The 25,347-nt window shown below is 46.3% G+C and overlaps 1 protein-coding gene across 1 annotated transcript; it reads left to right on the forward strand.

Annotated features, from left to right (window-relative positions):
• The first annotated feature begins 318 nt into the window (after positions 1-318).
• Positions 319-2,338, forward strand: LOC140906029 (uncharacterized). The gene is made up of 2 exons (XM_073329522.2): positions 319-1,083; positions 1,673-2,338. The coding sequence occupies exons 1-2, from the start codon at positions 501-503 to the stop codon at positions 2,212-2,214; spliced, it is 1,125 nt and encodes a 374-aa protein (XP_073185623.1). The 5' UTR covers positions 319-500; the 3' UTR covers positions 2,215-2,338.
• Positions 2,339-25,347: the final 23,009 nt, after the last annotated feature.

Genomic DNA, 25,347 nt, shown 5'->3' on the forward strand with positions numbered 1-25,347 from the left:
TGGCTGCACATTTAGGGCCAGACTGTAGAGCTCTTGCTCGCATTGGTGAGCACTTAGGCCTTTTCTACACTGACAAGTTGCTGGGCAGTAAAGCAGCTTCCTGCGGCTGTAACTCCCGAGGTGCACACACGGCCAAGCCACTTAGCCCTGGTCTACACTAGGACTTTAGGTCGAATTTAGCAGCATTAAATCGATGTAAACCTGCACCCGTCCACACGATGAAGCCCTTTATTTCGACTTAAAGGGCTCTTAAAATCGATTTCCTTACTCCACCCCTGACAAGTGGATTAGTGCTTAAATCGGCCTTGCCGGCTCGAATTTGGGGTACTGTGGACACAATTCGACGGTATTGGCCTCCGGGAGCTATCCCAGAGTGCTCCATTATGACCGCTCTGGACAGCACTCTCAACTCAGATGCACTGGCCAGGTAGACAGGAAAAGAACCGCGAACTTTTGAATCTCATTTCCTGTTTGGCCAGCGTGGCAAGCTGCAGGTGACCATGCAGAGCTCATCAGCAGAGGTGACCATGATGGAGTCCCAGAATCGCAAAAGAGCTCCAGCATGGACCGAACGGGAGGTACGGGATCTGATCGCTGTTTGGGGAGAGGAATCCGTACTATCAGAACTCTGTTCCAGTTTTCGAAATGCCAAAACCTTTGTCAAAATCTCCCAGGGCATGAAGGACAGAGGCCATAACAGGGACCCGAAGCAGTGCCGCGTGAAACTGAAGGAGCTGAGGCAAGCCTACCAGAAAACCAGAGAGGTGAACGGCCGCTCCGGGTCAGAGCCCCAAACATGCCGCTTCTATGACGAGCTGCATGCCATTTTAGGGGATTCAGCCACCACTACCCCAGCCGTGTTGTTTGACTCCTTCAATGGAGATGGAGGCAATACGGAAGCAGGTTTTGGGGACGAAGAAGATGATGATGAGGAGGAGGTTGTAGATAGCTCACAGCAAGCAAGCGGAGAAACCGGTTTTCCCGACAGCCAGGAACTGTTTCTCACCCTGGACCTGGAGCCAGTACCCCCCAAACCCACCCAAGGTTGCCTCCTGGACCCAGCAGGTGGAGAAGGGACCTCTGGTGAGTGTACCTTTTAAAATACTATACATGGTTTAAAAGCAAGCATGTGAAAGGATTACTTTGCCCTGGCATTTGCGGTTCTCCTGGATGTACTCCCAAAGCCTTTGCAAAAGGTTTCTGGGGAGGGCAGCCTTATTGCATCCTTCATGGTAGGACACTTTACCACTCCAGGCCAGTAACACGTACTCGGGAATCATTGTAGAACAAAGCATTGCAGTGTATGTTTGCTGGCATTCAAACAACATCCGTTCTTTATCTCTCTGTGTTATCCTCAGGAGAGTGAGATATAATTCATGGTCACCTGGTTGAAATAGAGTGCTTTTCTTCAGGGGACACTCAGAGGAGCCCATTCTTGCTGGGCTGTTTGCCTGTGGCTAAACAGAAATGTTCCCTGCTGTTAGCCACGGGGTGGGGGGAAGGTTGAGGGGGTAGCCACGCGGTGGGGGGAGGTAAAATGTGACCTTGTAACGAAAGCACATGTGCTATGTATGTAATGTTAACAGCAAGGTTTACCCTGAAAGAGTGTAGCCACTGTTTTATAAAATGTGTCTTTTTAAATACCGCTGTCCCTTTTTTTTTTCTCCACCAGCTGCATGTGTTTCAATGATCACAGGATCTTCTCCTTCCCAGAGGCTAGTGAAGCTTAGAAAGAAAAAAAAACGCACTCGCGATGAAATGTTCTCCGAGCTCATGCTGTCCTCCCACACTGACAGAGCACAGACGAATGCATGGAGGCAAATAATGTCAGAGTGCAGGAAAGCACAAAATGACCGGGAGGAGAGGTGGCGGGCTGAAGAGAGTAAGTGGCGGGCTGAAGAGAGTAAGTGGCGGGCTGAAGAGAGGGCTGAAGCTCAAATGTGGCGGCAGCGTGATGAGAGGAGGCAGGATTCAATGCTGAGGCTGCTGGAGGACCAAACCAGTATGCTCCAGTGTATGGTTGAGCTGCAGCAAAGGCAGCTGGAGCACAGACTGCCACTGCAGCCCCTCTGTAACCAACTGCCTTCCTCCCCAACTTCCATAGCCTCCACACCCAGATGCCCAAGAACGCAGTGGGGGGGCCTCCAGCCAACCAGCCACTCCACCACAGAGGATTGCCCAAAAAAAAGAAGGCTGGCATTCAATAAATTTTAAAGTTGTAAACTTTTAAAGTGCTGTGCTTAAAGTGCTGTGTGGCATTTTCCTTCCCTCCTCCACCATCCCTCCTGGGCTACCTTGGTAGTCATCCCCCTATTTGTGTGATGAATGAATAAAGAATGCATGAATGTGAAGCAACAATGACTTTATTGCCTCTGCAAGCGGTGATTGAAGGGAGGAGCGGCGGGTGGTTAGCTTACAGGGAAGTAGAGTGAACCAAGGGGCGGGGGGTTTCATCAAGGGAAAACAAACAGAACTTTCACACCGTAGTCTGGCCAGTCATGAAACTGGTTTTCAAAGCTTCTCTGATGTGCACCGTGCCCTCCTGTGCTCTTCTAACCGCCCTGGTGTCTGGCTGCGCGTAACCAGCAGCCAGGCGATTTGCCTCAACCTCCCACCCCGCCATAAATGTCTCCCCCTTACTCTCACAGATATTGTGGAGCGCACAGCAAGCAGTAATAACAGTGGGAATATTGGTTTCGCTGAGGTCTAAGCGAGTCAGTAAACTGCGCCAGCGCACCTTTAAACGTCCAAATGCACATTCTACCACCATTCTGCACTTGCTCAGCCTGTAGTTGAACAGCTCCTGACTACTGTCCAGGCTGCCTGTGTACGGCTTCATGAGCCAGGGCATTAAGGAGTAGGCTGGGTCCCCAAGGATACATATAGGCATTTCAACGTCCCCAACAGTTATTTTCTGGTCTGGGAATAAAGTCCCTTCCTGCAGCTTTTGAAACAGACCAGAGTTCCTGAAGATGCGAGCGTCATGTACCTTTCCCAGCCATCCCACGTTGATGTTGGTGAAACGTCCCTTGTGATCCACCAGAGCTTGCAGCACTATTGAAAAGTACCCCTTGCGTTTATGTACTCGGCGGCTTGGTGCTCCGGTGCCAAGATAGGGATATGGGTTCCGTCTATGGCCCCACCACAGTTAGGGAATCCCATTGCAGCAAAGCCATCCACTATGACCTGCACATTTCCCAGGGTCACTACCCTTGATATCAGCAGATCTTTGATTGCGTGGGCTACTTGCATCACAGCAGCCCCAACAGTAGATTTGCCCACTCCAAATTGATTCCCAACTGACCGGTAGCTGTCTGGCGTTGCAAGCTTCCACAGGGCTATTGCCACTCGCTTCTCAACTGTGAGGGCTGCTCTCATCTTGGTATTCACGCGCCTCAGGGCAAGGGAAAGCAAGTCACAAAGTTCCATGAAAGTGCCCTTACGCATACGAAAGTTTCGCAGCCACTGGGAATTGTCCCAGACCTGCAACACTATGCGGTCCCACCAGTCTGTGCTTGTTTCCCGAGCCCAGAATCGGCGTTCCACAGCATGAACCTGCCCCATTAGCACCATGATGCATGCATTGGCAGGGCCCATGCTTTCAGAGAAATCTGTGTCCATGTCCTGATCACTCACGTGACCGCGCTGACGTCGCCTCCTCGCCCGGTATCGCTTTGCCCGGTTCTGGTGCTGCATATACTGCTGGATAATGCGTGTGGTGTTTAATGTGCTCCTAATTGCCAAAGTGAGCTGAGCGCCCTCCATGCTTGCCTTGGTATGGCGTCCGCACAGAAAAAAGGCGCGGAACGATTGTCTGCCGTTGCTCTGACGGAGGGAGGGGCGACTGACGACACGGCTTACAGGGTTGGCTTCAGGGAGCTAAAATCAACAAAGGGGGTGTCTTTACATCAAGGAGTATTTCAGGCAGGACTTCACGGAGGGTTCCAATAAGAAATGGTGCACCTAAGTTATTGTTCTTATTGGAACGAGGAGGTTAGCCTGGCCTCTGATTGATACATGGCTAGATTTACCTCGCTGCACCTTCTCTGTGAGTGACTGCAGTGTGACCTAGAGGAATGAGTTCCCTAGACAGGGGAGGAGGCAAATGAGTACAAAACAAATCTGGTCTATTTCTTGTTTTGATCCACTCCATCTATCTTTTACATCTTTGGCTGGCAGCAGACGGTGCAGAAGGACTGCATGCCATCCACATCTCATGGCTGCTCAGCAGAAGATGGTACAGTACGACTGCTAGCCATCCTCATCTCTTGCCTGCCTGGCAGAAGATGGTACAATACGACTGCTAGCAATCCTCATCTCTTGCCTGCCTCTCAGAAGATGGTACAGTACGACTGCTAGCAATCCGTATCGCCTGCCTGCTCACCATAAGACGGTTCAATAGGACTGACTGCAGGACTAAAGAGAATGACCTGGTCAAGTCACTCCAAATTTAGTCCCTGCGCCCATGTCTGCCCAGGCGCTCCCAGCCGACGTAGCCAGGAGCACCTCGGACACGATGAGGACAGCTACCAGTCGTACTGCACCGTCTGCTGCCAGAAGGCAAGGGGTTGCTGCTACTGTGTAGCAAAGCCGTACCGCGTCTGCCAGCACCCAGGAGACATAGGGTGACGGTTACCTGAGCGGGCTCCATGCTTGCCGTGGATGGCGTCTGCACAGGTAACTCAGGAAAAAAGGCGCGAAACAATTGTCTGCCCTTGCTTTCACGGAGGGAGGGAGGGAACGGGGGCCTGACGATATGTACCCAGAACCACCCGCGACAATGTTTTAGCCCCATCAGGCATTGGGATCTCAACCCAGAATTCCAATGGGCAGCGGAGACTCTGGGAACTGTGGGATAGCTATCCACAGTGCAACGCTCCGGAAGTCGACTCTAGCCTCGGTATGGTGGAAGCACTCCGCCGAGTTAATGCACTTAATGCACTTAGAGCATTTTCTGTGGGGACACACACACTCGAATATATAAAACCGATTTCTAAAAAACTGACTTCTATAAATTCAACCTTATTCCATAGTGTAGACATACCCTTAGTGCGCAGAAATTGCACAGTTGCAGCACTGTAAAAGAAACCACCCCAATGAGAGGCGTAGAGTTTTCTGCGCCAGGGCTACAGCACTGCAGTGCCAGTGTAGACGCTGTGGTGACTGGCCTGCAAGTGTCCCACAATGCCTGTTCTCACCTCTTTGGCCATCGGTTTGAACTCTACTGCCCTGCCCTCAGGTGACCAACTGTCATCCCCACCCCATATATTCCTTTGCAAATTTGAAAGTCCCCCTCCTGTTTGCTCGGTGATGCGTGCAGTGGTCTCAGTGCATCTTTCCAGGTGGCCATGCCTGCTCCACGCGCCAGGCAATCCACCGTTTCGAGCAATGCCGAGCTGCTGGACCTCATCGGCATTTGGGGAGAGGAGGCTGTGCAGTCCCAGCTGTGCTCCAGCCGCAGGAGTTATGATACCTACAGACAGATTTCACTATGCATGATAGAAAGGGGCCATGACGGGAGGACACTGCAATGTAGGGTAAAAGTGAAGGAGCTGTGGAACCCCTGCCACAAGGTGCGGGAGGCAAATTGCCGCTCTGGTTCTGCGCCCACGAGCTGCCAGTTCTACAAAGAGCTGGACGCGATATTCGGTGGTGACCCCACCTCCACTGCAAAGGCTCCTGTGGATACTTTGTTGGTTCGTGTGCCAGTCAAGAGTGGACTGAGCCAGGAGGAGGAAATCTTGGATGAAGAGGGGGAGGGGGACCCAGAGGCAGAGGATGATTCGGAGGCCAGAGAGGCATGCAGCCAGGAGCTCTTTTCTACCCCGCAGGAGCACAGCCAGTCACAGCAGTTGGATCTTGGCAAAGTGTAAACAGGAGAGGAGGCCCCGGTAAGTGGATCTGATTTGGGGAATCGCTGAAGCAAGTTGTTGGGGGCAGGAGGGTTGCAGGAAGCAGGCTTGTCTCCCACCGCATGCCTCGTCTGAGTGGCTGAACAGGCTGTTGATTGACTCCCTCACTTCACGGGACTCTCCCTCAGAGATCTCCAGGAAACTCTTGTGGAGATACTGGGCAGTGTGGAGATACTGGGCAATCCGCTGTCACAGGTTTCTCGGCAGTGCTGCTTTGTTTCTTGCCCTATTAACGATAACTTTCCTGCGCCACTGTGCTGTGTCAGGGGGACAGACGGACAGGACCAATGCTGCACACAGGTGAGCCGCATAGGGGCCAGGGTGGAAGCCGAAGTCTTGGAGAAGACCCTTTCTTGATTCCCTGCTCACCCTCAGCAGCGAGATATCTTCCATAATGAACACATCCTGTGAAAAATGTGGGGACAGGAATGATTATCAGGCTCCCACTACAGTGCTGGCTCTCCCCAAGAGCCACGTGTCCAGTGTACAGTAGGGTCCGGGAAGGGTGATTTACCCTGCCCGTGTGGCTACTCACCATTTTGGGGGTCTTGTGGCTCATGTGTGCTTGCCTGGGGTCAGACAGTTAGTGACAGGTGTGAGAGTACTGGCTGGGTTTTAAAGCACTAAATCAGTGTTGTCTGTTTTGCAAACAATACTGCTTCTGTAAAATGTTGCATTTAAATTTCACAGAAATGACCTTTGGTGCCCAGCTTCCCTCTTTGTTATTGGCGGCAGAACGGCGGTGCAGAATTAGAAAGCAGCCAAGAAGAACTAAAGAGGACTTTCTCTGTGAGGTTGTGATGCACTCCGCTGCTGCTGAACAGGAATTGAAGGAGTGGCAGGACAGTGAGAAGAGGGTTCGAAAGGAGAATGTGGCACACCAGAAAGAAGCCATGGAGCGGCTTTTAAACATTATGGAGCGCCAAGTGGACATGCTCCAGGTGATATAGGTCTTTAAACTGAGCAGCTCCGTGCCCACCCTAGCTTGCAGCTGCTGTTGCAAAACTCTTTCTCATGCGCTTCCCACACACCGCCAACACAGTGTTATCAACCTCCTGGCTCCACTCTCTACCTGCAGCATTCCACTCCTCCCTCCTCACAGTCCAGCACTGTGGGCTCCCAATACTCACTGCACTCAACATCCAACCCTCTGTAGTTTGGCCCTGCTGAAGTACAGCACCCACTGCACTGCACTCCAAAAGGAGAAGGTTGGGTATGATCCCTGGATATACACAAATTAGTAGAGGTCCCAGGACCCCTCCTCCTCTTGAGACCTTCTCTTCCCCCATCCCCATCCCTGCTGATGATTTTTTTCATTTGACTCTCTCCTCTGGTTGTTGTCTTTTAATAAAAGAATTGTGTTGGTTTGAAAGCAATCTTTATTCTATGAAGTGAAAGCAAAAAGAGCACTGAAAAGCAACATACAAGTATGTTAAGCCCCCTTCTTGCATCATGTGCACCAATCACCGCCTAGCATTACAAGCACTGCAGTCCCGAGCATAGCAACGAATATTAGTGGCTTTCCGCTTGAAATTGATGCCTTAAGGCATCCCTGATCCTTATGGCCCTGCGCTGTGCCCCTCTAATAGTCCTGGTCTCTGGCTGTTCAAACTCAGCCTCCAGGCGCTGACCCTCTGCGGTCCAGCCCTAAGTGAAGCTTTTGCCCTTCCCTTCACAAAAATTATGGAGTGTACAGCATATGGCTATAAGCATAGGAATATTGTCATTGGCCAGGTCCAGCTTCCCATACAGGCATCGCCAGCAGGCTTTTAAACCGCCAGATGCACACTCAACTCATTCTGCACTTGCTCAGCCTGTTGTTGAACCACTCCTTGCTACTGTCAAGTTGCCCTGTGTATGGCAACTACGGTGATCTTCTGGTCCAGGGAGAAAGTTCCTGCTTGCAGCTTCTTGAACAGGCCAGTGTTCCGAAAGATGTGTGCATCATGCACCTCTCTGGACCAGCCTGCGTTAATGTCTGTGAAATGCCCACGGCGATTCCTCTGATGAGGTTCAATAAGGATAAGTGCAGAGTCCTGCACTTAGGACGGAAGAACCCAATGCACAGCTACAGACTAGGGACCAAATGGCTAGGCAGCAGTTCTGCGGAAAAGGACCTAGGGTGACAGTGGACAAGAAGCTGGATATGAGTCAGCAGTGTGCCCTTGTTGCCAAGAAGGCCAATGGCATTTTGGGATGTAGAAGTAGGGGCATAGCAAGCAGATCGAGGGACGTGATCGTCCCCCTCTATTCGACATTGGTGAGGCCTCATCTGGAGTACTGTGTCCAGTTTTGGGCCCCGCACTACAAGAAGGATGTGGATAAATTGGAGAGAGTCCAGCGAAGGGCAACAAAAATGATTAGGGGTCTGGAACACATGACTTATGAGGAGAGGCTGAGGGAATTGGGATTGTTTAGTCTGCAGAAGAGAAGAATGAGGGGGGATTTGATAGCTGCTTTCAACTACCTGAGAGGTGGTTCCAGAGAGGATGGTTCTAGACTATTCTCAGTGGTAGAAGACGACAGGACAAGGAGTAATGGTCTCAAGTTGCAGTGGGGGAGGTTTAGGTTGAATATTAGGAAAAACTTTTTCACTAAGAGGGTGGTGAAACACTGGAATGCGTTACCTAGGGAGGTGGTAGAATCTCCTTCCTTAGAGGTTTTTAAGGTCAGGCTTGACAAAGCCCTGGCTGGGATGATTTAGTTGGGGATTGGTCCTGCTTTGAGCAGGGGGTTGGACTAGATGACCTCCTGAGGTCCCTTCCAACCCTGATATTCTATGATTCTATGATTCACAAGCGCCTGGAGAACCATTGTGAAATACCCCTTGTGATTAATGTACTTAGTGGCTAGGTGGTCAGGTGCCAGAATTGGAATGTGCGTGCCATCTATTGTCCCGCCGCAGTTAGGGAAGCCCATTTGTGCAAAACCATCCACAATGTCATGCACGTTGCCCAGAGTCACGGTCTTTCGGAGCAGGATGCGATTAATGGCCCTGCACACTTGCATCTACGCAAGTCCAACTGTTGATTTTCCCACTCCCAACTGGTTAGTGACCGATCGCCACAGGGCAATCACCACGTGCTTCTCCAGGGGCGGGGCAGCTCTCATTCTCGTGTCCTTGTGCCGCAGGGCTGGGGCGAGCTCATCACACAGTCCCATGAATGTGCCTTTCCTCATCTGAAAGTTCTGTAGCCACTGCTCATCATCCCAGATGTGCATCATGATGTGATCCCACCATTCAGTGCTTGTTTCCTGAGCCCAAAAGCGGCGTTCCACTGTGGTCAGCAGCACCTCTGTGAATGCCACAAGCAATCTTGTGTCGTAGCTACTACGCGTGGCGAGATCAATGTTGAACTGCTCTTGCCTTTGTAGTTTAAGGAATAACTCCACTGCCACTTGTGACGTGTTGGTCAGAGCGAGCAGCACACTGGTCAGCAGTTCGGGATCCATTCCTGCAGCCCAAAGAGGCAGGGCACACAGTACACAAGCTGTTGAAAGATGGCGCCAAATGTGGATGGAAGTACAGGGATTGCTGGGATGCGAAGCAATGCATCACGGGGCACTGGAACAGGACCCAGGATGCCCCGCAACCCCCTCCGCCTCCCCACAAGTTTTAGCAGTAAAAGAGAAAGAGGTGCTCTGTGAGATAGCTGCCCAGAGTGCTCCTCTCTGAATAGCGCTGCAAGTGCCACAAGTGTGAACACGCTCTTGCACAGGCAGCTATCAGTGTGAACACGCCACAGTGGTTTTCGTTCTGCGCTCTCTGAGTGACGCTGTAACTGCCGGCTCTTAACTTTGTCAATGTATAAGTGCCCTTACTCACATGGCTAGTCCTATGTTAAGTGCTCCCCAGGGCAAATGAAGGTTCCCCCATCTAGTGCTTAGATACTATGCTTTAGTTCTGTCAGGGAGCATCAATTCTCAGCTTCAGTGTTGCAACCTATGGTGGTTTGCAAATCTGTTTTCTGGGGTGGCGGCACTTTCTCTACCAGCTCTGGCTGCAAACATAATACTTAGAATATAAATTGTTGAGGTAATAGAGGTTATGGAATATCTAGCACATTACTAATTACACACAATTAAAGGGAATTTATGAAATGACTGACACAGTGTACTATCTTATGTATAAAAATCTGAGCTAGGGGATTGAAGGAGTCTGCGTTAGGTTATCATAGGAGAAAACTTGGGCGTTTTGTGGTCATGGGCTAAAGAACTCCTGCTGTCAAAGCAGAAAATCAAAGGGGCTTTACAAATATACAGAAAGCCAGGGTTCATGTTGACAAGATATGAGAGTGACAAGGGCCAGATGTTGTAACCTTTGGACATGCAAGTGGTTTCATTGAGTAGTACTAATTCATGCGTCTTATTGAAGTCAATAGGAGCAGAAGATGCTGAATTTGGCCGTAGGTTAGTGACCTAAAAATCTAGCCTTTTAAAATGGATGTGAAATGAGAGGCTCAGGCTAATGCCACATTGGCACTGACAGTATTTTTGCTCAGTTTTCTTATGGTGCTAATACGAAAATAATCAGTTTAGAGGTGGATAAAATTAGAATTTGTTCCCTTAGATATAGTCTGAGGTACTGCCCAAGTCCTCTAACAGCTAGAGCTTTTTGTGTGTTTATAGTCAATAGCAGCCCCCCAAAAGATACATTTCTGTTGCCTGGGGTTAACAACTCCTGAGATTTCTGAACTCAGGCTAGTACATTAACACCTTAGATTTAGGTAGTGCATGGCTACAAGCAAGTGTCTTTGGATGATGGAAGCAAATCAGACACTGCTTTTGTACATCACAAGGGATTATTCCATTTTACTGCTATGCCCTTTGGCTTTACAAATGCACCTGTAATGTTCCTGAGGGTAATGGAAAAAAATGTCTTGGTAAAATTAACTTACCATAGTTGTTTTACCTCTGTCGATGACAAAATATTAGAACTGACTACATACAAGAAGTATTGCCAGACCCACGTGCATTGTTTGCTACAGTTCAGAGTACGGAATCATTTCATTAATGCCAGCAGTGCTTTAATCAATGTAGCTTTATATTAATAAAAGAAAAACCATTTTTTTCCCCAGTAAATTTGCTATGATAGCTGATGTGATGGGGTGAACTGCCCACCACAAGCCCTGAACTGGTTAATGTGGGTAAGAGCAGTATATTTCAAACTTTGGGTCGTGACCCACTATTGGTTCGAGGGATGTGAGGTGCTGGGTTGCGGCGGCTCTGGTCAGCACTACCAACCAGGACTTAAAAAGTCCAGTTGGCAGTGCTACCCAGCTAAGGCAGTCTAGTGCCTACCTTTTCCAACACTGTGCTGCACCCCGGAAGCGGCCAGCAGCGGATCCGGCTCCTAGGCGGAGGGGTCATGGGGATCCGTGCACTGCCCCCACCCCAAGCACTGGCTCTGCACTCCCATTGGCCAGCAACTGGCCAATGGGAACTAGGGGTGTGTGTGTGCCTGTGGGCAAGAATTGCGCGGAGCTGTTTGTGCGCCTCCGCCTAGGAGCCAGGGTGTTATCTACCCTGGGGGTGGGGGTGCTATTAGTGCAGCTTTGTCAGTGTAACTGCCCCACCAGTGTAAGCCCTTGTGCAGACACACTGTGCAACTGTAAGCTGTGACTTGTACCTGTGCAGCTTGGAACTGGGGTAAACTGCTCTGGTCACTCTTTGCAGCAGAGCAGCACATCTGCACTCGGGGTACCAATGCAGCTATATCGTGATGGCTACTCTGTCAGCTACTAGTCTGTGTGGACAAGGCCTCGCACTAAATTGTTCTGCTGAGTTTGCTTCTGTAGTGAGTCGCTTGCTGGGCTCTAATGCAAACTGCAGTGATAGCTGTCGCTATACTGCCACCTTGTGCAAAAGAGAGCGGAATAAAGATGGCTGACTCAGAAGTGTTGTAAGTAGTGCTGAGGCCTGGTCACAACTTAAAAATTAGATAGTCCTAGCTACATTGCTCAGGGCTGTGAAAAATTTTGAGCCCTGTGCGATGTTGTTTGGTCAGCCTACCCCACCAATGGATTTTGTCTGCTGACCTAGCTACTGCCTCTTGTGGGGGTAGAGTAACTAGAGCAGTGAAAAAACCTCTTCCATTAGTGTTGGGAGGGAGCGTCTACACTGTGGTGCTGTCGTGGCACAGCTGCAGCGCCATAGCTGTGCCATCATAGCAGGCTATAGTGTAGACCTGTCCTGAGAGTCAGAAATGAAACTAATCACCAGCAATGTGCCTGGTTTTCTGTAAGATGCAAATATAGAGACAGTTTTTGGTTTGGGGCTCTTTCAATCTAAAACTGGTCTGCTATTCAATATACTGCTAGTCATTCTGATATCAACTGGGGGAGTATTTCCGTTGTGATAGTATGCAGAGGCCCTAATACGGACTAGGGCCCCATTGTGCTAGGTGCTGTACAACCCCTAGATATTGTTCCTGCTGTACTGGAGACCTTATATCTTAGCAAGAAGGAAAGCTGGTCACCTCTGGGCAGGACTAAGAAAATGGTTTTGCCCTAAGAATCTTGTCAACTACACTTCATCTACCTCAGAAACTACAGAAGCTGAATGAATACATCTTGCTGAAAGAGAGGAAAATTCCAAAGAAGAGAGGGATCAAAACTAAGTGAGCAGGACAGACCCAGGAGGTTTTTTGACATGTTACCTTTAGAAAATGGCAAAGTGGATACATCTGCTGTGATCATCCTGTTTGAAGATTATTGCAAGGCAAGAAAAACACCATGCTTGAGCAACATGTGTTTAACAGTGACAAACAAAAATCAGGAAATATTTTCCTACTGTGTAACTGACTTTTCATCACACATCAGAAATTATATCAGTCTTTCAGAGAATATAATTTGTGATTAAAATCGTTGAGGGGTTGTAAAAGATGACCAAGGGAGATGACAATTATATTAGCAGAATTAATTTATCCCAAAGTATGTGAAACTGTGGAGAGTATCAAACATCAAAAGTAAAATCAAGACAGTAATTGTACAGTAAACTCTTAACAAGAGATCAAATAGCATCAAGTGAATAAACCACACTGTGTTAGAAGCATGTAAGGCCTGATTTTCAGAGGTGTATTCCTAATACAGCCCGTGGGAAGTTCTCTCTGCAAAATCAGGTCTATTCTAACCTAATATAAAAAATGTTGAAAGTTCAGTTTTAATGTGATTTGCTTTGTAGTCCAAGCAGGAGAGACTGGGAAGGTACAAAGTGAGGGCAGAGAGAAAAGAATCAAATAAAAATGCGAGGAGAGAGCTGGCAGAGTGGAATACAAATACCGAGAGAGACTGGGGTAGGGAGGAGCAGAGAGGGAAGAATGAGGAATTCTAACTAGAGCAGTGGCTCTCAACTTTTCCAGACTACTATATCCCTTTCAGGAGTCTGATTTGTCTTGTGCACCCCAAGTGTCACCTCACTTAAAAACTACTTGCTTACAAAATCAGACATAACAATACAAATGTCACAGCACACTATTACTGAAAAATTGCTGACTTTCTCATTTTTACATGTAATTATAAAATCAACTGGAATATTATTATTATACTTACATTTCAGTGTATACCATATAGAGCAGTATAAACAAGTCATTGTATGAAATTTTAGTTTGTATTGACTTCATTAGTGCTTTTTATGCAGCCTGTTGTAAAACTAGGCAAATATTAAGATGAGTTGATGTACCTCTTGGAAAACCTCTGCATACCCCTGGTTGGGAACCACTGAAGAATTTGGCCATTATATAGCTGCTCAACTACTCCCATCTTCAGTTCCTCTTGCTTGTCCCATTCATTCTCCCATCTGTTGTGCAGTTGGACACATGGATTGTATCTGTAAATACCACCACCTGTCCTTATGCTAGGGCAATAAGAGACTGACATGGATTTCGGATGATACTCACTGTCCTCTCGCATATTGAGACAGACAGTTCACTTAGAATAGTGCCCTTCATCTGAATGAAAGAGTGTGTCATAAACTTAGCTCATTCACTAGTTATGCCTCAATGAAGAAAGATGTAATATCCCCTGTGACAGTCAGTCCTGAGAGATATAGAGAGTCGGGGCCTAGAATGGTGAAAAGCCTGTTCCCTGTGAGCTGAAAAGGGTTACCTCAGGTTAACTAGAGACAACTGAGGCCAGTTATAGGCTGCCAGTGACCTTTTAAAAAACCCATCTTCTGGTGAGAGAGGGAGGGGAGACAAGCTTTGGAAGGCTGTTCTTCCTATGAAGCAACCATTGCTAGTAGACTGTTTGGGGAAGGACTGGCACCCAGAGGCCAGCATAACAAGGCAGTGCCCCAGATTGGGGGCAGGGAAAGTTATTCTCCTTTTTGTGTTATGAGCTTGTTTTGTATGGCTACAAAGTATCCTTGAGGCCAACCTTGTAAATATGAAGGAATAAAAAACCCAAGTGAGGAATAAAAACTCTCCACTGTGGGACTGATTTGCCCCCACCACCACAGGAGGAACTGCTGTGCCTGGCGAGGTGAAGGAGGTGCCCTGCCACGCTACCCATGGGGGAAAGTGATGTAGAGATATAAACCAAAGTAACTATTTATATTTTAAATTAGGTTAATTTTCCCTTTTCTCACATTTTTCACCTGAGGACCTTGCAATGCTTTACAAATATTACTTAACAAGTGGATGTGTAAAAAATGACATGATGGTATTTCATGCTTATTGTATCTCTTTTATTCCACAGTAGATGTGTTCACTTTACAAATACAGGCCTCAATTAAAGTCAGTGGGATTCCTTGCAGGTGCAGGGATCTGATTGCAGGACTCAGGCCATAAAGATATTTTTTCCTTTAATTGCAAATGCTGCCTAGGATCTGAGATCCAAGCTGGTTTTCTTTCCTTTTTCTGCATCATCACTAGTACTAAAGATTCTACAGGCAAAATTATGGCCTCTGTTTCCCCTGTGCAACTCCTATTTTCTGTCCAAGACTGGCTATTGGGAGTAGGAGGAGGAGGGAACAAGCAAAAAAAACATTGTATGAAAATATGATATGGAATCGGTGCAAAAAAAAACGTGGAACCCTTCAGTACTGTTTTCACAGGGTCACTTTTCAAAAGCGAGACCCCCTTTAAAACTGTCAAGATAGATCCAGTGCAAGGCCCTGATCTTCCCAAAACCTATACTTCTGCTTAACTTTGAGTACATGAGTAGTCCCACTGAACTGCTTGCAGGCTCAGAGCCCAAATTAGGGAATGGCTACACTGATAAAACCTGTGTCAGCTGACTCGGGCTTGTGGGGCAATAAAATTGCAGTGTAGATACTAGAGCCTGGTTTCTGGGATGTGGGGAGGGTCTCAGTGCCTGGACTTCAGCCCTAACCCAAATGTCTACACTGCAGTTTTATAGCCCTGCAGCTCAAGCCCCACAAGGCTGAGTCAGCTGGCAGGGGCCAGTCAGGGGTTTTATTGCTGTGTAGACACCCTGAAGGTCAAATGGGAGTAGACAGCCCTGGTGAGGCGATCAGCAGTGAAAGAGAGAGTGAGAATTAAAGGAGAAGATAGGTCACTCGGCATGCAGGAAGAGAGGCTCTTCCAAATGTAGGTGGCAACATGAAAATAGGAATGAAATGAAGATTAGGAGGAGACTGAAGAGAGAGGCCTGACTGGAAAATAAATCCTTAGGAGTACATAGGAAAGTGAGAGCTGAAATGGAAGCAGAATCTATTTGGGCCTTGCAGATGAGGATGGGGAGATAGAATTTATGCTGAAAGAGAGAGTAAACCAAGAATGGGACATAAGGACATGCTGGTAAAAGTGAATACTGCACCCCATTCACCATGCAAGGACATACGGGTTGCAGTTTTTCTAGACATAAGCACAGTAACTTTCCTTATTTCAACTTCAAATGCAGTAATACAACCTGGTTTGATCTGATATCCTTTCCTAGTGAGAGTTTGAGGTCCTGGAGTGTTGCCTCCCCAAAAGCCGTCTCTGTGATAAGAATATTTTCTTCTTCAAATAAATGAAATAGGTTAAAGTGTTTCCAGTTTCAGAATGCTCTTACTCCAGTAGATGCCGATAAACTTGTAAATTAAGATTTCTCAAAGTGCTAATTATTCCTGAGTCATCTCTTGTTTAGCAGGTTTTCAGATTGCTAATTTATGGTTACAATAATTTGAAAAATCTAGACTGTGTGTGTGTTGTGCAGGGGTGGGGGATAAAGAGAAGCCTCTGTGATTTTCCAGCTTCTAGATCCACCGATGTTTAAAGTCCCAGCTACACGGTAAAATTGTCATATTAGGGAATGTAACAGGTTAGCTGGCCCATTTAGTGCAACTGGGCTCAGAACTCCTGTTCCAGCCCAGGGGCTCCTGGTTGGGCCAATCAAGAGGGTGGGGCATCACCAGTGGAGACAGCTGAGGCCTGGTGGAAACCACTCTCAGATCTAAGCCAGCCAGGAGAAGGGTGGGAGAGAGTACTGCGAGAGAGAAGGTGGCTCCTTGGGAGAGGGCTGAAGGCAGGAGAGCAGCAAGGGGGGGTTGCTGGTTGGTGTCTCCAAGCCAGAGAGTTGCCTGCTGGCTCTAGGTCAGAGAGCTGGAACCAAGGGCCGGAAAGGGCTGAAGGAAGAGGGAGCAGTGGAGGGGCTTACCTGCTGGTGTCTCCTTGCCAAAGAGCTGGGCCCCAGAGGACCCATGAAAGGGCTGAGGAGCGAGGGATGCTGGCAAGGATGCTCCCAGCAGTGGGAATTCCTGCTGGGAAAAGCGGGTTGTACCCCAAAAGGAAGGCCTGGGGTGGCTTTCCTGGCAGAAGGCTAGAAGAGGACTGGCAGAGTCCGGGCATGGCAGAAGAAGCCAGAATGGGGTAAGTGTTATGTTAATGCCTAAGAGGATATGTGATTTTTAAGGACTACATGCAGTGGGGTAATATGGACCATGTTTTGGGACTTTTGTTATGGGTTGCTGGCACAATGCTTATCCATAAGCTGTTGTTGGACTCGAGGACAAGATCCTCTGAAGTTATTGGGGATCCAAGAGGGAAACGGAGGTGAGGGGCCACTTGCAGGTCTGCACTGAGGCCACTGCAGGGTGCCCAAGAGGAGGCTCTCGGTTACGGGGCACCAGGTTACAGCATAGTAGTCTCCCGATATGGTTACAAGCTGTCTTGTAGTCTCTGGGATCAAAGCACATTGAACCATTCTCAGTGGCTCAATTACAGTTATAGGCTATGAGTCTGCAACTGGCTCTATGCAGGCAGATCCCTGCCTCTGTGCAAGGCCCTCTGATTGCAGTGGGTTTCTGCGTGGGTGCAGGGGTCTGCCTGTGCAGAGACAGTTGCAGGACTGGGGCCGTAGTGCAGATGAGCTCTGAGCTCCTCTCTTTGCCCAGCTTTTCCTCACTCTCCCTGTCCCAGTAAATACGATACTTGTATTGTGCACTAATAAAATATCACAACGATGGCAAATTTGCTTGGCAATTCTACGGTAATAAACTGGAGGATCCGATTTTAAGAATCGGCCATAAACTAACGTTAAGGTGGAGAGTGGGCTACTTCTGGACAAATCTGCTTTTCTTATGAGTATGTGGTATCTAGTTTCTCTAATGATGAGAACAGTAGGGGCTCAGGCTTGCAAAAGTGCTGAGCACCTTCAGCTCCCATTGACTTCAGCAGAGTAGCAGACCTACGCCCTATAAAAGCAGCGATAGATTGTATGTATTTTATCTGATGAGCCTTTACATCTTTACTTGTCAGGCAAATAACTGGTTTTTTAGACAATTGAGATGAAAACAATGATAGTCTTATATGAGGAACAAGCAGATTTTATAGTGTAAGGTTACCATTTCTGGCGTATGGCCAAAATAAATATACAGATAACACTGAGGCTGAAAGGAGTACTTGTGGCACCTTAGAGACTAACCAATTTATTTGAGCATAAGCTTTCGTGAGCTACAGCTCACTTCATCGGATGCATCCGATGAAGTGAGCTGTAGCTCACGAAAGCTTATGCTTAAATTGGTTAGTCACTGAGGCTGAGCAAATACAAAAGTGTTTCTTAAAAGTGATAAGTACAGGGGAATCAGCAGAAGTAGAACTGCGTGGATGATTTCCATAAGAAGGGAGTTGTAGAGCAGCTGATTATTACTTACATGATTTAGAGAGAAGGGGGAAAAACAACAGAGGAAGAGGAAAACTTCTGGAGGACCTGATACATGGGTATAATACCATGAAGATGAGATGGAGTAGCTAATTATGTTTTGACAATGAGTGCTGCAGCCTATTGACCAGACCTTCTAAACCAGTATTTATGGACTAGAAAGGCCTTCTAAACTCGTATTGCCAGAAGCTGGGAATGGGCGACGGGATGGATCACTGGATGATTACCTGTTCTGTTCATTCCCTCTGGGGCACCTGGCATTGGCCACTGTCAGAAGACAGGATACTGGGCTAGATGAGCCACTGGTCTGATCCAGTCTGGCCGTTCTTATGTCTTTGTGTGGTTGCTGTTTAGAAATCTGAGGCCCTCTTGATTCTTTGAAGGTTAAATAATATATTAGTAGGAGAGAGATGGAAATTGTTTTTAAAGTTATGGATGAGATTTATTACTATGTGGAAATGTGAATTCATTAAGTTAATGTTAAGAAGGATAAACATCTATATAATGCATGGGTTCTCAAACTGGGGGTTGTGACTCCTTGGGGTCATGAGGTTATTATGTGGGGGGTTGTGAGCAGTCAGCGTCCACCCCCAAACCCCGCTTTGCCTCCAGCATATATAATAGTGTTAAATATAAAAAAGGGTGTTTAATTTTTAAGGGGGGTTGCACACATAGACTTGCTGTGTGAAAGGAGTCACCCATACAAAAGTTTGAGAACCACTAATATAACGTAAATGATTAAATCTTCTTTTCATGTATGTTAATGACAAAAATAACTTTAAAATCCCCTGTTTTAAAAACAAAACAAAAAACCTTAGCCTATATTTGGATTCTGGGGTCTATTTAATATTCCCTTTTATTTCCAGCAGAGGGCAGATTTGTGTCATAAACCTTCCATTTGTTCATTCTATCAGAATTGAATTCTGAAGTACATCAGTCTGTTCAACCATCGTTAGAACATCAGTCTCTTCCTTTGGTAATTTTACTGTTAGGGTATGATCTTCTCTCTAATGTACCTTGCAAGGAAAACAAACAAACAAAATCCCAGTAGCAACTTCTCATCTTGTTAAAGGATTTGGTTAGTCTGCTGTGCACAGAGGAAATGCAAAGTCTTTCATCTGATTCCGAAAATCTCCACTGGATTGTTTCTCCTGGTGATTGTTTGCGTATTTACCCCGTGCATTAGTATGGAATATTCAAAACATTTTCCACACTCATGTCAGCTGATGATGATCAAATGACACTGATCCTGTTGCAGAAACATAACTTTTAAAAAATGCTACTTATTTTATACTAGTGAAACCCAAACATAATTTACGGCCTGGAGGCTAAAAGTGGGGGAACCTCTGATATGGTTCTGTCATGCAAAATACTCTTACAACAACCTGAGCGCTTTTTTTTTTTTTATTATGGTGACAAGCCCTGACACAGTGTGCTGCATGCTCATGTTTGTATAAGTCATCTGAATGCTTAAATGCTCCCCTAGTTCCAAAGCAACGTGTTGTGGCAGTGCTGGCTGGGGAAATTCTGAAGCAAAGATGCATGCTTTGCTAATTTGCATGTCATCGCACAGAATCCTCTTTTCCCTTACGGCTATTTCATATATCAGTCATGGTGTGGGAACCAACAGGCATCAAGTTTATGCATATACTTACTGCTTTAGTGTCTCATCACAGCTTCCTTCAGCTTCGCTGTGTTTTGCGTCTCATTTCTCAGTTGTTGCATCCTGTCCTGTGGCCAAAATAAGATTATTAATGGAAATGCTCTCATTTTATAGGCATCTACACACACGTTAGCAGTTGTTGCTTTCACTTTGTTCTCTCATATGTATGCCCAACATGTCCTTGCTGTTCTAGGCTTGCTTGGCTTTTTCTATATATTCCTTTTTCCACCCTGACTTTCAGCAGTGTAAATGTTTTGTGAAATATTACATGGCACTGCAGACAATACAAGTGCAGTATTACTGTACTCCAGTAACTGTAGTATAGTCTAATGATTACAGAGAAATACACTGAGTATAGTGTAGAGTTGACAAATTTTAGCACTGCTCCATGACTCCGTGAGGGACATTTTTCATGGACGAGTATATTGCATGTTACTTGTCATGGGGGTGTGGCTGCTACTTAATACCCTCTGGTACTCCCTGCTTCAGTTTCCCTCCTCAAGGCTGGTGTCCTTTGCTTCCCAGAGACTGGTCTGTGCTAGAGATGTGGCTTTAATCCTTCAGCAAAGTCACAATAAACACAACCTTTTTCCAGGGTACCAAGGTCCAAATTAAAAAGTCCCAAACAAACAAAAAGGTTCCCCTGCCCTTCAGGGCTTTGCTTCAGCCCAGCCTTTGGGCTCTGTTCCCAGCTCCATTCTGGGCTTTGTGCCTCATGTCCTTCCCAGCTCGAGTATAGAACCCTGGGTCCCCTGGAGTAACCTTTTCCTTGCACACCTTGGCTCAGGGCCTTCCAGAGGAGAGACAGCCTGCCTACTCGCTGTAGTTTACAACCCCTCCTCCACTGATTTCACTTTGTCTTCTTATAAGGCCCAGGTATTTCTTAATCTATCACCTGGCCCTCCTTAGTCTGTCCCCCTTGGGCTGGAAGCCACTAATTAATTATGCCACAAATGTGGCTGCCCCCCGCTCAAAAAAGGGCCAGTCACCCTTTTACCTTTTCCCCCCTTTCCCTCACATTTGGGTCTGTCTTTGTCTGGTCAGATCATGCACTATTCAGGGTAGGGTCAGTCTCCTCCTCTGTACTTGAAAAGCATCTAGCACATTTTGGGCACTACCCCAATCTAAATAACAATTCATAAATCATCACTGTCCAGGGTGATGTGATGTAGTATCCAGAGAGAGCCTGAATTCATGAAAAATCAGGGAGTTTGTTTTAAGTGTCCTTCAGTTTGGTGGTCAAATTTCAACAAGGACCCCTGCATGTCTTTGGCACAGGAGTGTCCCTAGCCATTTTGCCAGCCAGGGCAGAAAATATTTTCGGTGGCCCCTACCCCTCTCCAAGCAGCTGAAGAGCAGGGAGGGGGAGGGAAGCTGAGTGGCATGGTTGACAAGTGCCTCCTGGAAGTTGGCACCTAGCCCTGCTTGCCCGCTCCTAGAAGTGGCCTTGCTCTGGCACATAACTGAGTGGGCCAGTTTTGAACCCGGGTCTCTAGAAGTGAAGGACTAGCATATGAATCCACTAGAAAACCTGCTCCCAAAGAAAAATACCTTTTCTAATTGCCATCACATTTATGATAGTTACTAGGGCAGAATGATGTTTTGTGACCTTTGGATTGTCCCATTATTACTACATAATCTTGCAGTACAAGCTTTGCAAAGGTCACTATAAGAGTTAAAAAATCAACTGTGGTATATACCCTTAAACACAGTGAAAAGTAAATATCCTGACAACTGTAGTGACATTTGCACCATAGGGCACAGTGCAAAGGTTATGAACCATTATTCAGCACTAGTAGCAATGTTATCCTTTTATTTTTGCCTGGCGGATACTGGATGACATTTGTGCTTCTGGAGGAAATTCCTGTGAATATCAATACCTTAAAACATGCTGCCTTGGGGGATCTGTCAATCTCCCACTGAAATCAATGGGAGTTTTTGCCTTTTATTTTAATGGGAGCAGGATTGGGCCTGAATTTCCCATGACACTTCATCAGAAGTGAGATGATCACATGGTTGAAAAAAACATTTTTAATGAAGAAATAGAAACTATAGCTCACCTTACCTACAATATAGGGTAAAACACAGCAAATGTAGTATTAGGAGGATGGCTTTTATCATTGGTTGTCTTGAAAGGCTTTTGGATCATACCGTTTAGCACTGATACCATGCTTTACATCTTCACTGCACAAACATTGGCTGATTTATCTTCACCACGCTCCCACGAGGTAGGTAAAAAACTATTCCCCCATTTTACAGAGAAACAGAGAGATTTGAGCCAATATTTTCTGAGTTGGATGGCTAGTATAATGCTTCTAAATCCATAGATACGTAAGCTTCTAAAACAAGTGGCCTGACTTTTTCAGAGCTGTGGGAATTCCTGAACCTCATAGACTCTGGCCCTCTGCTACTTGTTTACACATGTTCAGCAGCAGAATTTTTAAAGCAAAGGTATATGACAGTCTTCTTCACCAATCTAATCTGAGATTATAATGGAGCCCTCAGGGTGAGGGAAATTCTGTCTGCAACTGCAATACATGTTGGCCCCTGTCTAGAAACGCACCTTAGCAATCAAAATGGTGGATAAGATATACAAATCTGAAAAGAACACCACGCCTCCTCCTGTATTCCAGGACAAACCTATCTGGATACAATGAACTATATGGAAGTTAACACGCATGACTAATGATGATAGCTCCTGTTTACTCTTTACTTTCAGCCATGGTGTGCCAGTCCCTAGTGTGGGTGCATGGTCAGGGAGACATAATGAGCCGTTCCCTCTCCTCTTTTTGCTCTTGCCCAAGAATCAGGCATAATGACAGTCTTTGCACTTTGGGAAGTGCAGGGGCTGCTCCCTCCTCGCACCCCCAGAGAAAAAAAGCACCCCAGAGGGTGTCTCTGGTCCTTCTTCATGCTGACCAGAGGCGCTAGCTAACCACATGAGGAGGGGAAGGAATCAAGCTGTACTGTCTGGGAGGATGATAGTGCAGTGCACATTGTTACCCTGGGCTTCAGGAGGCTGGGGGAGATACTGGGCCTTCTGAGACACAGTCCCCCTCTGGATCTTCCTCTTGGGGGGCAGTGCCCATGCTGACTGCAATTTGGGCTAGTAACTAAAAGGCACCATCTGTCTCTTTGTTTATTTTGGTGTTGTATAGTAGGCAAAAATGTCAAGTGTGATTTTTTTTTTTTTCAATGAGTGCTTCCATTTTCTGTGGGCAGTTTTGCAGCTGGAGTGGACTGTGCCCATAATTTTGCATTCATCCTTTTCCTGGCAATTCACCTGCGGGTGTTAACTTGTGGGATCCTCATTAAAGGTGCAGAGTTGTGACCACAGAAATGGACTGATCTGAAAAGGGGACCACGAATTTGCTGTTGGCTAAAAACATACATAGTTGTCCTCTGTTAATTTTATGCATCTTATAGCTACAAAGAGGTACAGCATGTCATCATGAGGAGCTTTTCATGAATCAGTTACAGAGAATCTTGCCAATGACTGCAATGGGTCAAAGATTTCACCCTCATCATTTTTAAATTAAAAATGACGTGTTACTCAAACGCCGTACTACAAAGGACTAAACTGGTGTTAATTTCACAAATAGCAGTTTAGATTTGCATGCACATCAAGAAAGAGAAGCTAAATCCATCATATGGCTTTTCACTGATTTCTCAAAGCTGTTGAGTGACATTGATGGCAGACATAAGTGTTAGCAGGAATGGCTTGGCCATAGACTCTTTGTGAGAGCCTCTCTGACTTGCTTTCATTTTTCAGCCATAACATACTTCACAACCCACAGTGTTTGGAGGGTGGCTGTCGTGGTATATTGTTGTGGAAAGCAATTGCAAGAGTTGTTCAAATGAGTGAATAGTTACAATGGGCAACATTTTCAAAGGCACCTAAATCACTTAGCTTCCGAGTGCCATTTTCAAAAACTCACAAATCACAAGTGATTTTTGAAAATTGTACCCACTCTGTCTATAACAGTGCCCCACTAATAATCTGAGCCCTCAGCCCAGAGCTTTTGGGATCAACTTCATGAGCAAGACAAGTCAAGCTTCTGGTTGGATTATGTACTTTTAATTATGAAGGACCAGATTCTGTCACTATTCCATATAGCAGTTACCCTACACTGTAGTAGTCACATTGAAATTAATGGGATTACTCACAGAGTAAAGTATGAGTAATAGTGAATAACATTAATACTCAATATGAGTAAGAGTGGCAGAATAGAGCCCTAAATATGTAGTTAGACAAAGGAGGGTCTGCTGGGAGCCAGCATCTCATTCACATGAACTTCCTATTTTCAGTCAAGTCAGGTTGTTGCTTGATCCTCCCAAAGCACAGGCTATAGAATTAATGCACTGTTTTACCAAAGACTTCTCAACTGTATTTTGGTCTTTTTCTCAGGGTGTAGCTTACACGCTCAACAGAAAATGTGTCATGCACACAGCTGGTCCCCTGACCTCTGTTCTATTTAATTTTGGTACAGTTTATATCCTTACAGAAGCTTTTACTTGAGGTTCGTATTTCAAAAACTTTTGACAATGTCCCTCCGAGGAGGTGATTTGTAGTCACAGAGTGAGCGGTGAAATGCTGCCATGAAATCAGAAACTGGTTAAGAAATGGAAAACAAAGTGTGGAAATGGTCAAATTTCCCCATGGTTAAAGGTTTATAGAGAAGTACCTTAGGCTCTGTAGTAGCACAAGTCATGATTTTTATTTATTATATATATGCTTATTATCAGAAAGAAAGGAAAAATTGTTGATACACAATTATTTAGGCTACTGAGGAAGAATATAACAAATCTAAGCAAATGAGTAACACAATGGTAGATGAAATCATGTTCCAACGTACAAGGGAATGAACTATGGCAGGAACAATTAGAACTACGCACTACGGGTTTCTTTTACTGAGTTTTAAAGTAACTCTAATAACACAAGGCAAAAGGGCTGGGTGTCGTTGTGGACAGCTCAGTGTAAATATTTCCTCACTGGACAGTGTTGGCCGTGTCCTTCTCCCTTACTGTAGTGGCACGGATAAGGGGAGACCGTTACAATCAAAGTTTTGCTGGGGTGGGGAATGAGGAATTCAACACTCCACTCCAAATATAAAGGTTTCAGAGGAGCAGCTGTGTTAGTCTGTATCCGCAAAAAGAAAAGGAGTACTTGTGCACCTTGGAGACTAACAAATTTATTTGAGCATAAACTTTTGTGAGCTACATTGGATGCATTCAGTGGAAAATACAGTGGGGAGATTTATATAGACAGAGAACATGAAACAATAGGTGTTACCCTACACGCTGTAAGGAGAGTGATCACTTAAGGTGAGCTATTACCAGCCAGGGGCGGGGGGGGAACTTTTGTAGTGATAATCAAGGTGGGCCATTTCCAGCAGTTGACAAGAACATCTGAGGAACAGCATGGGGGGGGGAGGAGGAATAAACATGGGGAAATAGTTTTACTTTGTGTAATGACCCATCCACTCCCAGTCTTTATTCAAGCCTAAGTTAATTGTATCCAGTTTGGAAATTAATTCCCACTGTTCCTCAGATGTTCTTGTCAACTACTGGAAATGGCCCACCTTGATTATCACTACAAAAGGTCCCCGTCCCCTTCCCCGTGCTCTCCTGCTGGTAATAGCTCACCTTACCTGATCACTCTCGTTAC

Source organism: Lepidochelys kempii, chromosome 2 (genome assembly GCF_965140285.1).
Source record: "Lepidochelys kempii isolate rLepKem1 chromosome 2, rLepKem1.hap1, whole genome shotgun sequence".
NCBI lineage: Eukaryota > Metazoa > Chordata > Testudines > Cheloniidae > Lepidochelys > Lepidochelys kempii.

Excerpts from the sequence above, each read along its gene's own strand:
- LOC140906029 (XM_073329522.2), top strand. The coding sequence starts at position 501 with ATGCAGAGCTCATCAGCAGAGGTGACCATGATGGAGTCCCAGAATCGC. Across the intron at positions 1,084-1,672 it reads AGGTGGAGAAGGGACCTCTG|CTGCATGTGTTTCAATGATC; the intron begins GTGAGTGTACCT and ends TTTCTCCACCAG.